Here is a 15811-nt window from a genome sequence, read left to right as displayed (position 1 = left end):
TCATCCCACCTAATCCCAGATAATACCTTTCTTTCTATTGGCTAATGGCTGAGGGGAGTCTGGGTAAATGCTTCTTAAATTGTCCTGGGTGAGAATGGTTTCGGAGAATCAGATCCACTGCAAAGAGAGAGCTAGTTAGTGTGCGAGGATTTAAGGCCCAAACTGGACTAAGAGATACTGGACTACACCAGGTCTGCACCTGCAGCTCCACACTCCTGTGCGTAAAAGCGCACCTGGATCTGACGCGCTGGATCTCAGGTAAACAGAACAAGGAGCCTAAAGAAAACTGAAGATTTAACGACGTTTTCATCCCTGAATGAAGGGAGGATTATTGTGTCTTAATTGTATATTATGGATACACATTTATGAGTTGTGATATTTGAGTTTAAAATAATGCTGCTTTTATGGATATAATTAGCAAAATATCTGTCAATTTTGGTATTCTTGTAGTTTAAGAGCAAAGATCTCGACAAACTCGTAAAAAATGTAATGATGATATTTTATTTTAAAAATTTCCCGGCAAGGCAAGTTTATCTATATAGCACATTTCATACACAAAGGCAATTCAAAGTGCTTTATATATATAAAAGCAAGATAAAAGAGCACAAAGTGCATAAGATAAAAAAATGAATAAAAGAATATAAAAGTATAAGTTAAAAGAAAAAATAATTGTTACTAATGCATACAGACATATTAATCAACTTATACAATACAGAATTCACAATCTGAACAGTTATAATATGCCAAGAAAGTGGAGCATTGAGAATTTATCAAATTAACAGTTAATAACATATTTATAGTAAATGTTATTGTAGCCTTTAACAGGGCAAGTGCTTTCATGTTTATTTTTGTTTATAGCTTATTTTGTATATTGTATATTGGTAGAATTTCAGTTTTTTATTCTTATTTTAATCTAACGTTTTTATTTATTCTTGTGTTATTATACTGTTTGACTTGCACCAACATAACCAAAGCAAATTCCTAGTGTATACCTCTTACACCTGGCAATAAACACCATTCTGATTCTGATTCTGATTCTGATTCTGATTTACATAAAACATCAGAAGCAAGTGTATTTAGAAAGTTTTAATAAGGTTTAATAGTACTATCCGTGTTAAAAAAAAATGCGCCTTTCAGTCAGTAAAGTGAGTCTTTCTGTTTCCTCAGATTCAATATGAACTCGTTGGGTTTCGGTGGTGTTGGTGTGTATCCTCTCCACGGTGTGAGCTCCATGCTGCTGGACCTCCACCACCAGATGGCGGAGCAGTACCACGTTTACTCTGCAGCAGCCAGCCCAGCAGTGCACACCCTGTCTGTGGCCGAGAGACTGGCAGGTTGGTCAGCATCATCCTGCTCCTGTTTAGTCCCAGCTTTAAATCCGTTTCTGTTGCTATGTCATGTTTAAAAATGTATGTAACTTAATACATAAAATAAAATATATGTAAATAATAAATACAAATAGAGTTAATGGTGATGATAGTAATAGGGATGAACAATAGATTATGAACATTATAAACTTTAAAAAAAAAAAAGATTTAATGAACACTGATTTGTTTTGTGGTGGTGGAAACAATAACACATTTACTCAACTTCTACCTACAATTTTGAGGTACTTTACTTGAGTATTTCCATTTTCTGCTACTTTATACTTCTACTCTTCTACAGTGGGCCATTCTGAATAATGAATACTTTTACTTTTTGGTACTTTAGGTTTATTTTGATGCCAATACTTTTGTACGTAAACATTTAAATGCATGACTTTTACTTGTAACAGAGTATTTCTATAGTGTAGTATTGCTACTGTTACTTAAGTAAAGAGCACTTCTTCCACCACTGGTTGCTTTGCAAATAAAGATTTAATATATAAAAATATGCTTTTTAAAAATGATCTAATTGCCCAGCACTACTGACATTGCAATGCTACTTACAAGTTAAAGAATTTTGTTGCATTATGTTGTTGATAGTACTTGTATGCATTTCTACCTGAGTGAAATTATGAATGGACTGGAGTATTTTTAAAGTGTGTTATTGCTACTTTGACTTCAGTGAAGAATTCTTCCACCACTGTTTATATCTGGCTTCCACCTGATACAACTTCCACTTGTGGAAAGCCAATGAATTCATACTTCACAGATTTATGTGAGCCTAAGAAAAGAGATATCTTTTTTTTTTTAAATAAAAGTCTAAAATCAGGTCAAACCTCTAAAGAAAAATGGAAATGTGAGAGGAAATAGAAAACGACTTCCCTGTCATGCTCCTTATTACAGTAAGTGGAAGAGAACTTGCTCCTGACTGTGTTTTGGTGTTGACTTGTTGTCTCTCTCTGTCCTTGCCAGAGCTGATCCTGGAGGCTCGCTATGGCAACCAGCAGAAGCAACGCCGCAGCCGGACGGCGTTCACGGTGTCACAGCTGCAGGCTCTGGAGAAAGCCTTCCAGCAGACTCAGTACCCAGATGTGGGCATGAGAGAGAGGCTGGCTGTCTGCATCAACCTGCCTGAGGCTCGCATTCAGGTGAGAGAGAGCACACTCCTCTGTCCAACACCTGACTGGAAACTAATAATACTGCTTGTAGTTGTTTATTTACAATGAAAAAAAACAATTTAACTTTTGATATTAATATATATTCTCTGAATATATGTAGCTTTAATGAGGAGAAGAAAATGGATGATATGAATCTGAGGAACACAAATACTTCTTATTTTAAGGAATAATACAGTATCTATCTATCTATCTATCCATCTATCTATCTATCTATCTATCCATCCATCCGTCCGTCCGTCCGTCCGTCCGTCCGTCCGTCCGTCCGTCCGTCCGTCCGTCCATCTATCTATCTATCTATCTATCTATCTATCTATCTATATATCTGTCTGTCTGTCCGTCCGTCCGTCCGTCCGTCCGTCCGTCCGTCCGTCCGTCCGTCCGTCCGTCCGTCCGTCCGTCCGTCCGTCCGTCCGTCCGTCCGTCCGTCCGTCCGTCCGTCCATCCATCCATCCATCCATCCATCCATCCATCCATCTATCTATCTATCTATCTATCTATCTATCTATATATCTGTCTGTCCGTCCGTCCGTCCGTCCGTCCGTCCGTCCGTCCGTCCGTCCGTCCGTCCGTCCGTCCGTCCGTCCGTCCGTCCGTCCGTCCGTCCGTCCGTCCGTCCGTCCGTCCGTCCGTCCGTCCGTCCGTCCGTCCGTCCGTCTGTCTGTCTGTCTATCTATCTATCTATCTATCTATCTATCTATCTATCTATCTATCTATCTATCTATATATCTATCTATCTATATATCTATCTATATATCCATCCATCCATCCATCCATCCATCCATCCATCCATCCATCCATCCATCCATCCATCCATCCATCTATCTATCTGTCCGTCCGTCCGTCCGTCCGTCCGTCCGTCCGTCCGTCCGTCCGTCCGTCCGTCCATCCATCTATCTATCTATCTATCTATCTATCTATCTATCTATCTATATATCTATCTATCTATATATCTATCTATCTATCCATCCATCTATCTATCTATCTATCTGTCTGTCTATCTATCTATCTATCTATCTGTCTGTCTATCTATCTATCTATCTATCTATCTATCTATCTATCTATCTATCTATCTATCTATCCATCTATCTATCTATCTAATTATAAAAGTGTAGTATTTTCTTTGACATTGCCTCTAAATTTCTACATATTTTCACATTTTTTACTCAACCTTTTAAAGTTTAAATGTTTGTAAAGCACGTTGAAACTGCCTTCGGTGTGAATTGTGCTGTATAAATACATAAACTTACGTTTGCTGTTTATTCTCTCCCTCTCTCTCTCTTGTCCAGGTGTGGTTCAAGAACAGGAGGGCAAAGTTTCGTAAAGGTCAGAGGTGCTCCCCCGTCTCCAGAGACAGCAGCCTGGAGGAGCCTCCACATCGCAGCAAGGTGGGACAGGAGGAAGACAAACAGGACATTGACAGCAACATCCCTCCTCTTCATCGCTGTCCTCCTCCTCCTCCTCCTCATGTGGATAAAACGAGGGATGTTTGCCCACCTCCTCTCGCTCCTTCAGACTCTGATGTCTCACGGTGCCCCCTCCGCCTTCACTCTCCTCCACTTTACCCCTTCAGCCACACGCCTCACCAGTCGGTCGTAGGAGTGCTGTCCGCCGAGCTCGCCCTTCCCCCGGTGTTCTGGCCCATCATACAGCAGCACGGCTCCTCCGCCTTGGGGCTTCATCCATCGTCACTTACTGAAAACTGTAGCCTCTCCCTTCAGACTGCTTGTTCCAGTAAAGCTGGGCCTCACCCTCACCTGGGGCTGTAACCGTAGACCTGCACACCTATACAACCCGGGATCTCTGCTCCTTGTGGACTCACCTGAACACGAGGGAAGCACTTACTGTCTTGTTCCTGTAAACCTGACTGAATATGAATTTTTATTTAGAGAGCTTTATTGAATATCTGGGGTGTAAAGCTGAGAGATGTAAAGCTGTACAGTCATATACTTCCAGGTCTAATTTGGGTCTGCTTTAATTAACATCTACAGGTTGCCTTTATTTCACCAGTGGTACAGTGTGAGTTTGCTGTTGTTTAATCCATCACAAGCAATGTAAACACCACATTTAAAGCAGCATTGTTAAGCTGGCTACACTGCCAAGCAGCTACACAGTGATAATGATGGTAAAGCATCTGAGAGAAAGTTCCTCATTGTAGCTAAGGCACTGCAACATGGAAATGTGAAATAAAATTATTTGTACCTGAATTCAGTTTTTTTTTTCTTCTTTTGGTATACAGCTGGGTGATGATGTAAAATGCTGGGGTGCCCTCAGCTAGGCACCGGACCCCCCCATATATATATATATATATATATATACATACAGAGTATATAGTAGCTGCCTACTGTATCTGCTCCCTGGGTTAAATACAGAGAGTAAAATTTCACTGTGTGCTGTGGTGTGTACAATGGTACATATGCTGTGTGACAATGAACGATGATTTACATTTACCAAACTTCATGTAAAATTTGACAATTTATATACGTAGATATTTATCTTAATCTAAAAGAAAGGTATTGCTAATTTAAAGGTCCCAATTGTAAAAAGTGAGATTTTCATGTCTCTCTTTTTTTTTTTTATTATAAAGCAGATTTAAGTGCTATACAAATACTGTGAATGAATCAAAACGCTCAATCCATGGAGATATACACACAGCCTGTATTCAGAAACTATGCCTTTGATACAAATGCTCTCAGGATTTCTGTAATTTTGTGATGTCACAAATATACAATAGTATATAGACCATTACACAGTTTTAAACGTAGTAGACGTGGACCCAAGCTGTTGCCTAGCAACGCAATTCCAATGCAGTCCAGTTGAGATGCAGACAGCATGAGGAAAATAACGTTTTTTGTTTTTTTTAACATTGCAGCATGTAAACATGTTCTAGTACAGGGGTCAGCAACCTTTACTATCAAAAGAGACATTTTAGGCAAAAAAAAAAATCTGTCTGGAGCTGCAAAACATTTGAGCATGAAGGTAACACAGTTTATAGTCTAAGTATATAGTATATAAGTCTAATGCAGTGAGGGCAGAAGTGCAAATGTGCTACGGAGTGTTAGGGCCACATTGAGGGAAAAAAATCGGAGATTTCCAGAATAAAGTCATAATATTACGAGGAAAAAAGAAAATAATACGTAAAATTACTACTTTATAATATTATGACTTTATTCTCATAATACCACGACTTTTTTTCTCTTAAACTTCTGACTTTATTTTCATAATATTACGACTTTTTTTTCTCGTAAACCTTTGACTTTATTCTCATAATATTATGACTTTATTCTCGAAATTTCAGATTTTTTTTTTTTTCCTCAATGTGGCCCTAATACTCTGTCGTACCGACGAATCATAGACCTACAACAATGATACATAAAAGTGAAAATGTAAACAAAAAACAGTTATTCAATTCCACTTTAAAAATCCACAGGGAGCCACTGGAGAGGGGCTAAAGAGCCGCATGTGGCTCCAGAGCCGCAGGTTGCTGACCCCTGTTCAAGTAGAAACACTAAATACAGATATGAACCCTAAAAATTAGCATGATATGGGACCTTTAAGTACAAGATCTGAGTAGACCTACTTCTTTCACCTCTGTTGATTCAAAATATTGACTATATATTGAGGTTACACTTTGGATACACCTGTGGCAAAAAAACAAACATGTTTGAGAGCATCTAATTTAGGACAATAATTTGTGTTGAATTAACTAACTAAACGATATAATTATGTTACACATGTTTACCAGAATGCGTTTGTTTAATTTTGCCAACTAAATGGAGCCTTGTGGAATAATTGTGTATCTGTTTTTTTGTAAAAAAATAAATGGAGTCTTTGTTGTTATGACATTCTTAATGAAAACCATCAATAAGTACAGCAGTCTATTTTTTTAAAAACAATTTTTAACTTCAAACCACACAAAACACTTTGGATACACCTGTGGCAAAAAACAAACATGTTTGAGAGCAATCATTTTTAGTAATTTTTAATAATTAGAGACAATAATTTGTGTTGAATATAAATAAATATATATTAATAATATAAACAATAATAAACAATATAATGATGTTACACATGTTTACCAGAATGTGTGTGTTTAATTGTGTCCACTAAATGGAGCCTTGTGGAATAATTGTGTCTATCTTTACTAAAGGATAGTTTTTTTTGTAAAAAAATAAATGGAGTTTTTGTTGTTATGACATTCTTAATGAAAACCATCAATAAGTACAGTCTATTTTTTTAAAAACAATTTTTAACTTCAAACCACACAAAACACTTTGGATACACCTGTGGCAAAAAAACAACATGTTTGAGAGCAATCATTTTTAGTATTTTTTAATAATTAGAGACAATAATTTGTGTTGAATTATAAATAAATACATAATAATAATATAAACAATAATAAACAATATAATGATGTACACATGTTTACCAGAATGTGTGTGTGTTTAATTTTGCCAACTAAATGGAGCCTTGTGGAATAATTGTGTCTATCTTTACTAAAGGATAGTTTTTTTGTAAAAAAATAAATGGAGTCTTTGTTGTTATGACATTCTTAATGAAAACCATCAATAAGTACAGCAGTCTATTTTTTTAAAAACAATTTTTAACTTCAAACCACACAAAACACTTTGGATACACCTGTGGCAATCATTTTTAGTCATTTTTAATAATTAGAGACAATAATTTGTGTTGAATTATAAATAAATATATAATAATATAAACAATAATAAACAATATAATGATGCTACACATGTTTACCAGAATGTGTGTGTTTAATTGTGTCCACTAAATGGAGCAGTTTGAAGCTTGGAGCCTAGTAACGTCAGTAACGTTAGTAACGTAACGCTCGCCTGATGTTTCGCTGTATTCTCCAAACGCAGTTACGTCACTTTCCCAGCGTACCTCTGTGCTGTGAGCCGGCTGTGACGCTGTGACGCGGGTTCTGGGTATCGTTCAGCTGAGAGGAGGCTTAAAGAGACAAACAGCGAAATCATAGCAACTAGAGGAGGCGAAGAGAAACGAGATGAGAAGGATACACACAACAGAAGAAACATGACTTCGACTGCTGACATTTAAAGGTAACACACTCTCCCTTTTAACGACATACATGTATATATATAACTGTTGTTTCCAAGGCAACATCCCGCCGTTAACGTTGATGCTAACTGTAGCTAACTAGCATGCTAACTGTAGCTAGTGGAGCTAGTGAGAGATCCAGGCTGTCTGTCTGTCGTCGCTGTGCAGGCGGGTTGTTCAGGATTAAGGAGTTGCCCGGCAGTGGTCAGTGGTTTAATATCTCTACAGCTTTAATATGAACTACACTTTCAGTTAACACCCTGTTTTATATCATAACATTAAGTAGTTATGTCTCAGTTATTAAGCCTTTACTAAGCAGCCAGGTTAATGTAGCACAGGAGGACAATCAATGAATATTTGATATGCCCTTTAAGTCCAGCATCGACTGTGTTATTTACATATAAAGGTGAGTTAGTGTTAGTCAGCTTATGGTACAGTGTTGTTAACAGATTAGTCGATGTTATGTGTTTTATTATCAGGCGTTGAGCCAAGAGGAACCGTGTTTTTGGTGGTAGGTGTTAGCCAGCTTTAACTGGTTATGTGACATTTATAATGCAGCTGCAACTTAGTCTAAATTACTACAGATACATGTGCTGTTTTATATACGGTTCAATAGGAACAAACTGGCCAAGATTGAAGGATATCAAGCTAACTTGAGCTTGCTAAGATAGCCTAGAGAGTATCTGGCCTTGTCAGACCAGAACCAGCTAGTGTAATGTTAACCCTCTGGAGACACTTGTCGACGAGGGTTTTTGCTTGTTAGATTTCTTCTTTCTCATATTGTAAAACAACATTAGTGCAATCAAAGAGAGGATACTTTAAAAACACCCAGAACTAACCTTTGAAATGACAGCTGACAACCACTGTTAGGTAGCCAGTTAGCTGGAAGCTGGAAGCTAGGCTTGGCAAGTTTATTTATATAGCACATTTCATACACAAAGGCAAAGTGCTTTACATATATAAAAGCAAGATTAAAGAGCACAAAGTGCATAAGATAAAAATTAATAAAAGAATATAAAAGTATAAGTATAAGCTAGCATTAATACAAGCTCGAAAAGGAGGCAGATATTAATGTGCCACAGGAAAATAATGTTAATCTGGTCTGGGTATTACTGTTTATTGTACAATTTGAGGCTCTCTGTGTTTTGTATTTCTATTTATAACGTTTTTAAATCGTCTTGTGTCGTGTTATTACTTGCTAACTTGATTGTAGCACAGCTGACGTTTAGGTTTCGTTTTATGGCGAGGTATCATTCACCTTTTTTGGTCTCTTGTGTTATGTGCCACCTTTAAAACTTGGCATATGTGACCAATCAGTCAGTATGTTTTAAAACAACTCGATAGTTATGTCAAACAGCTGACATGAAAAACAATACGCAACTTCCTGAAATGAGACAGTCTAGACATGGGGGCCATGATGGCCAAAAAGTTATCGTAAGTTATTTAGATCTTTAATGTTTTCCAGGGACATCTAAATCCTTTCTCATATTCAAACATGATCATACTTATGTTTTATGTACTAGTGTAGTTTTTGGGTCACTTTGCCATTTCTGTAAGTTGTTGTGACCATTTGGCTTTGCTTTTACCCACTTCGTTTATTGTACTTGTCAACCTTATGACCAGGTAGACTAGTCTCCTCATTTCCTACAGTAAGTATTGTCATGCAGCATGCTACAAGGAAGACGTGACAGTGTAATGATTGACTGCATATCTGGCTTATAAATGTGTTCTTCTTCTCAGGCGTGCTGACTGCAGTACTGAAAGAGTACAGACAAGATTTTCAGTGGATTTTAATGGGTTGTGTCATTGTTTATTAACTTGCACTGTAAACATTTCAGACAGAAGTGTGTAATTTTAATAGGGGTGGGGACAAAAATTGATTCACAATTTTTTTTTCAATCGATTTTTTTAATGCCAGAATGCTTCATTCGAGTCTATAAGGAGGTAGAAGGAAGTTGACACTGTTATTGTTGTAGTCTGAGTAACGTGACGTCATATCCATTACGTATCCGTCACCAAAACAAAACGCATCCGGCAGCAGCTAGCCGAAACGACAAAGCAGAAAACGACGGAGGGTCCACGAGGATGCGACCTGCACCCCCACATGTTAAATCCACAGTTGCAAATGCTACACATACAGTAAAGTATGGAAAAACTATGGGTTTCACACATTGACAGGAAAAGCAGAGCTAGACACAATGGCTAAAGCTGCATGCTAACTCTGTCATGGACAGGAAACGTTATCGTATTGCGGTCAAGCCGGCTGTCCCTAGAAGTGTATGATTCAACTTTTTCCCATGGTCTGGTGTTAAAAAAGTTAACCAAAATTCCAATACATTTTAATATCGAATCGCAATACTTAAAAATCACATTACATATCGAATCAGCGCCCAAGTATCGTGATTGAACCAAATCTTTGATCGAATTGGGAGGTATTTGTATCGTCCCAGCCCTAAATTTTAATATAGCCTAAAATCACAAAGGTATCGTGTGTGAATGATTTTAATAGATATATTTCATAAAACAATGCTCACTCATCATTAGCATACTTATGTCTTATAATACAGTATTTTAGTCCTGTGATGCTATATCATTATTCCTAGACTGTCAGATACAGCTAGGCTACTGTGGCTGTATACTAGACCATATCCAAATCCTTCCAATAATATGCTTCCCAATGATGCAAATGTTATGAAGAGACGAGGCATTAAAGCAGTCATTGATCCGTGTAAGTGCCTTTCCATAGGAAAGAGTAGCTGCCAATTGCTAGTGCCTGCATTACCTGCTCTCTGGACAGAGACGTCTGCATGTGATTGTTAGTGAAAAGCGGCACACAGATGGTCAAGTTACACTGCCAATGAAAACTGAAATTATGGTTGTGATTGACGTCGTTTGTGCCTGGCATTGCTTTTATCATAGAGTATGGCTTAGTCTCCCATCTTGTCACTTTCTTACTTTTATTTTTTATCCTTACCTCTTGAATGTGTAATTATACACATTACTAGAAGTGTGCAGATATTTTTTCACTGCTCTTATTTTTTATGTATCTGACGATTTACACATCTGCAAAAGTTGTTGAAGATTAAGCCTAAAACTCAACAGTGTTTCAATAACATGAGATACATTAGTCTTGTTTATAAAAAAACAACTTTGTGATCTGCAAAATCCCTGTAAGGCACTGTGTTATGGGCCTTCAAAAATAGGATGAATTGTAAAAGAGATCTTTTTTCTCATGCCTGAGGTCCACTGTGGAATATTTCCGCTCATATCGATTGCTTTATTGGATTTGCCTTGCGCCGGTCTGGAGCAAGATCTCATTTCAGCTGTAGTAAGGAACAGCCACAGTAGACATAATTTGATCTTTAAGTAAAAGGTTAAAGTTTTATTCTGAAAATGTTAATCTCTTAACGAATCAGGACCACTAAGTGTTATGAGAGCAGATGATAACTGATTCAGTTTTCTAATATTTTGGTTTATATTGATTGCTTCACAGATTATGCTTATAAAGTGTTTGACAGCACATTTCATTGTAAGTATAGAATAGGATTGCCACTGGAAACTCACCTGCAGTTAGTAAACATAGTGAACATCTGTTTTCTTCATGTTTTAAACAGTAAAAAATATATTGTAAGAATAATTAATGACTGAGTTCATTTGTGACAGATGATTTGTGTTGTTTTACATATAGAAAATGGACTGATTTTGTTTTTCTTTTTTCTTTTTCAGATATCCAGCTGACATCAAACCCATCGGTTACCTGTCTTTCATATCACTGGTTTCTTTGACTCTGCGTTGCCACGTCTGCTGTGGCCCTGCAACATGGAGAGTGCCCATGGTGTCACTGAAGGCTGACCAGAAGGAATGAGGCACTCCAGGAGATGTTCCCAAGTGGCCTTGTGGATGCAGTAGCTGGGTTTCGGAGTGCTTTTTTATGACTAGTATTGTATGTGCGTCTGTGGGCACATCCTTGCACAACCTGCCTATTCTTCAGGCAGGAACATGCTACTCTGAGACTGGAGCTGGTGAAACATACAAGAAAGGAGCCTCTCTGGTAAACGAGGAGCACGAAGAAAAAGGAAAGCACTCACCAGAAGAGCTGTCTGATAGGCACACAGGGCACTTGAGCTCATTTAAGTGTTCTCTGAACCCTTGCACATTTTAACAGCAACACCTTTCCTCTGTCCTGTGAGATTTTGTCTCCCTCCCCCTCCCTAAAGCGTCCTCTGTCGTTGTTATTGGAGTTTCTATGGTCTGCATGGCTGGAGAATAACCGTGGAGAGGCCAGGGTATCACAAGCTTATGGATTTTGATAAGAGAGGGGGCAAGGGAGAGACAGAGGAAGGGAAAAAGATGTCTAAGACAGCAGGCAGCAGGACTGGACATGGGGGCCGGAGTTCAGGGACCAATTCTGGAGTTCTTATGGTTGGCCCAAACTTCCGTGTGGGTAAAAAAATCGGCTGCGGGAACTTTGGAGAGCTGCGGTTGGGGAAAAATCTCTATACTAACGAATATGTGGCCATCAAATTGGTAAGTGCATCCTCAGGGTTGGTGAAGTAACTTCTGCAATATCAGTCCACATCATATATGACAAATCCTGCTTACCTGATGTTTAATGTGCTTTTTTTTTTTTACAATTCACATTATGTTCAAAGTTTATTTATGTGCAGTTGACTCTTTGACCTAAGAGAGTCCGATACAGGAAGTAAATAGGCTCTGTCCCCCACCCCCATCCTCCCACAGGTTGGCCCTATGTGCTGTTAATGAGTCAACCATTCTCTGCTTTGTGTTTATCAAAGAGGTGAAGAAGACTAGACTGGATAATATCTCAAACCATATCTCGACTGGTGTTTTTTTCAAAGCACAGGTGTCTCTTTTCCTTTTACAGCATTTCAAAAAGAGGGCAAACTGAAATAAAGTTTGTATTTTTCAGCTGTAACATTTTTTAGTTTCTCAAGGTGGTTCTAAACAAGTGTTTACTTGCTGTCCTCTGGACTGAAATTCATGTCTTGAAGGTTTGCAAACCAATATTCTTTGTAAAAGCCAAAATTGAAAACTTCCCATCTACCCATCCAACATTTACCTCAGTCGGTGGAGTTAATGTCAATTATTGTGGAAGCTCTCCCTCTAATAAGCTCGCACCAGGCCCTATGAGCAATCAATAATTTACTTTCTTTTTGTTTTGTGTCAGTATGAGGCTTTTTTTTCAGAGCCGTTGGTTTAGTAGCATGAAGACAGGCTGTGAGAAACCACATGAGATGTCAAGGCCTGTTTGTTTTCTGATTGTTAGATTCTAGGCCAGCCAGTGACTGCTCAACCATTTCCTCTGCACACCAACTTTCCTCTTCACATCTTTTTTTTGCTCTAAATGTGTTGCCACTTGTAGCGCTTTGATCACTGGCAGATATTTTTCTCTCTCTCAGACAGTGCCTTAATATAAGCAAGGCCTAACTCAAACTCCAGTTAAGTAGGCATACTGGAGCTGATGGGTGGGCTCGGCGTCATCTCCACCACATCATATCTCCCAGCGAGGTCATTATCTCTGAACGGGCATCCACTGAAGGCTTTGCTAACCACATAGAAGGCAGAGGTTAGCAAACAGCTGTAATTGCAGTTCTCCTCTCCTCTGAAATCTCTAGTTGTGCTGGCTGCCTCTCCCCCCTTGCCTGTGAACCCTCCCATCTGTTTGGGTATTTTTATCCCCATGGTGTCCAGCTATATCTGGATGTGGCATTAGGGCCGTAACACTGCTCCATGGATCTTGTGGCCCACTGGACCCAGCGTTTATCTGAATGTATAATAGTGAGAGGAGGAAGTGTGCTAATGGTGTCAACACGCTCGACAAAGCCCGGTTAATAGTAGGGCCTGATTGTGAGGACTTATTTAGGATTTCATTTTGAGGACTAATTTCAGATGGTGGTTCATGTTTCTTGTTGTATTTTCGGAGCTACAATGATGACTCTGATTGCTTCCTTTGATGTTTACAATAGCCATCTCTTTTAGGCTTATATTTACAACATAAACTAGATAAATTGGGCTTATTGTTGAAGTACTTTTTGGCCTGTGCGCTGGTGTTGTTACGCCTGACAAGGAGAGGGCTTCTCTCTTGTCGATTCTTCATACAGTTGTCTGTCCCTGATCTCACAGCCCCCTGGGGTAACCCAGTGAATTTCACTGCCTGTCCATCTGGGCTTGTGTTTTGTCAGAGGCTGTTACTGTTACTCCTTATGGACTAACAGCCCTGTTATCTATGAGTCCCTGCTAACACATGCTTGACATGAGTAGTTTCTCCTCCATTGCCTGTCAGTCACTTCAGTGGTAACTGCTCACTTATAGATAGAATCTAAAATAACTGTTGGCGAAGTATAGGACTAGAAAAATGCTATTAGCTGATGATATTTATTAATAAAGTATATTGTACAGTTTGATAGAATCATTTTAATTGGATAAGAATTAAGTAACTATTAAACTGTACAAATCTTTTCTTTCAAAGGAACTAGTATATTAGGCCTGCGTCTAATCATTATTTTGATCATCTATTAAAGCTGCAATAGGTAGAAATGGAGCAAATATAAAAAAAAAGAAGGTTGTTTTTATAAAACGCTCAACGGTCATCCTGACAGTAGTGCATGAGAGAGGTAATCTGATAAAAAATCATGTACATCCTCCGGTGCTCCCATTGGCATCTGCAAGATTTCACAGACCGGAGGAAAACAAACAGTCAGAGCTGATATGCAGTCTGCCGTCCAGCTGCCGTCTCTGAGCAGCTGTCAATCACTCACGAACTTCAAATCAAATCCATCAAATATGAATCAATATTCTGTTACTGTAATGCCTATTTCTCGCCTCAAATGTTTTCAGAAACATCTTGTAGTGTACTGTTTACCCGGCAGCCATGTTGAGATCAGTGGAAGAAATACCAAGCACCGCCCACCAGCCAGAGCACAGCCAATAGGAACGCTCTCTGAAATGACCTGTGATTGGTCAAAGTCTGCCATCACAGGCTATCTGAAGCTTTAATCTGTTGATTACTTTTTCAATTAATTGTTTAGTCTATAAATGTCAAAAAATAGTGAAAAATGCCCGTCACAGTTTCCCTGAACGAACAATGTTTTCATATCGCTTGTTTTGCCTGACCGATCCATCCAAAACCCAAAGATATGTGATTTATAGTTGTATAAAAAAGAGAAAAGCAGCAAATGTTTATATTTGAGAAGCTGGAACCAAAGAGTGTTTGGCCTTTTTGCTTGATACATGACTTAAAAGGTTGATAGATTATCATAATAGTTGACGATTCATTTTCTGGTGACTGAGTAATTGATTGAACAACTATATAATTTCAGCTCTAATACAGACTTTGATATAGACTTCACTCCTTCCTATATTCCACTTGTCATTAAAGTCTCAGTGAAAAGGAAGTATGTCGGTTATTACTCTGAGACCTCTTGTTTATCTACCATTAAACCAATAAGGAAACTTTGTTTAGATAGCAAACTGTGTTTTGTTATCTGGCTGGTTAAAACTAGTTTAATCCCTCTCCTTTGTTGCAACGTAATGAATTGTAGATGCCAGCCTCTGCAGGACAGCACATAGTGATTACTCAGTGTTGAGCTGGTGCCTTTTATGTGCTGAGTATCCTGTGTACCAACTTGCAGAGTCGGGCGTGTGGGTGGTGCCTGCCTGCACCTGGGACAAAGGTGAATGCCAGTGTCACCCTGCTCCACCACGTGATAGCAGAGATAGAGATGTATGGCAGGCCAGTGGATCTGGAACTGCTGTGAATGCTGCTGCAAAAAGCAAGAGAGAAGGGGGAAACTGCTGAGTGCTGAAAGGTCGTCTTTGTTAGCGGGCCTTGTCGACACACAGTGGTTCAGTCTTTGGTTCAGCTGGATGCTTTCTCACACTGACAAACGCCTGTGTGATGGAGGCAGGACCATATAGCCACTGCTGTAAGCACACTGCAGGCTTTACTCCCAAGGGGAGATCCCAGTGTCTTAAAGAAACAGCAGCATTTAATGTCTGCTTTCTGTCGAGGCTTATTGTAGCACCTAGCACCCATCTGGCATGTTTAAAGGGTAAAGGGACACCACCATCACCATCAATACTCAACTGGCATGGTGACATAACTGTCCACTGAGGAAAATGACCATCTAATCCTCTTTTTCCCTGAAATGTTTTTTCACATCACTCTATTATACT

At 38.8% G+C, this 15811-nt stretch overlaps 2 protein-coding genes across 9 annotated transcripts in view; both read left to right on the top strand.

Annotated features, from left to right (window-relative positions):
• On the top strand, positions 1-4804 carry dmbx2 (diencephalon/mesencephalon homeobox 2). Its single transcript, XM_074636978.1, has 4 exons — positions 1-258; positions 1168-1334; positions 2337-2512; positions 3829-4804. The coding sequence occupies exons 2-4, from the start codon at positions 1175-1177 to the stop codon at positions 4306-4308; spliced, it is 816 nt and encodes a 271-aa protein (XP_074493079.1). The 5' UTR covers positions 1-258; positions 1168-1174; the 3' UTR covers positions 4309-4804.
• A 2599-nt stretch (positions 4805-7403) lies between these two features.
• Positions 7404-15811, top strand: part of csnk1g2b (casein kinase 1, gamma 2b) — a 41626-nt gene continuing 33218 nt past the window's right edge. For 3 of the 8 annotated variants that reach the window (XM_074634816.1, XM_074634813.1, XM_074634821.1), the window contains exons 1-2: positions 7404-7617; positions 11342-12142. In XM_074634816.1, coding sequence (XP_074490917.1) covers positions 11915-12142 — 228 coding nt within the window. In that variant the 5' untranslated portion in view covers positions 7404-7617; positions 11342-11914. Of the gene's footprint in view, positions 7618-7676; positions 7820-7885; positions 8022-11341; positions 12143-15811 lie in introns of those variants that run through there. The other 5 variants (XM_074634819.1, XM_074634817.1, XM_074634820.1 and 2 more) reach the window with 3 other exon arrangements.

Source organism: Sebastes fasciatus, chromosome 5, assembly GCF_043250625.1.
Source record: "Sebastes fasciatus isolate fSebFas1 chromosome 5, fSebFas1.pri, whole genome shotgun sequence".
Classification (NCBI taxonomy): domain Eukaryota; kingdom Metazoa; phylum Chordata; class Actinopteri; order Perciformes; family Sebastidae; genus Sebastes; species Sebastes fasciatus.
This window is presented reverse-complemented; position numbering and strand designations above follow the sequence as displayed.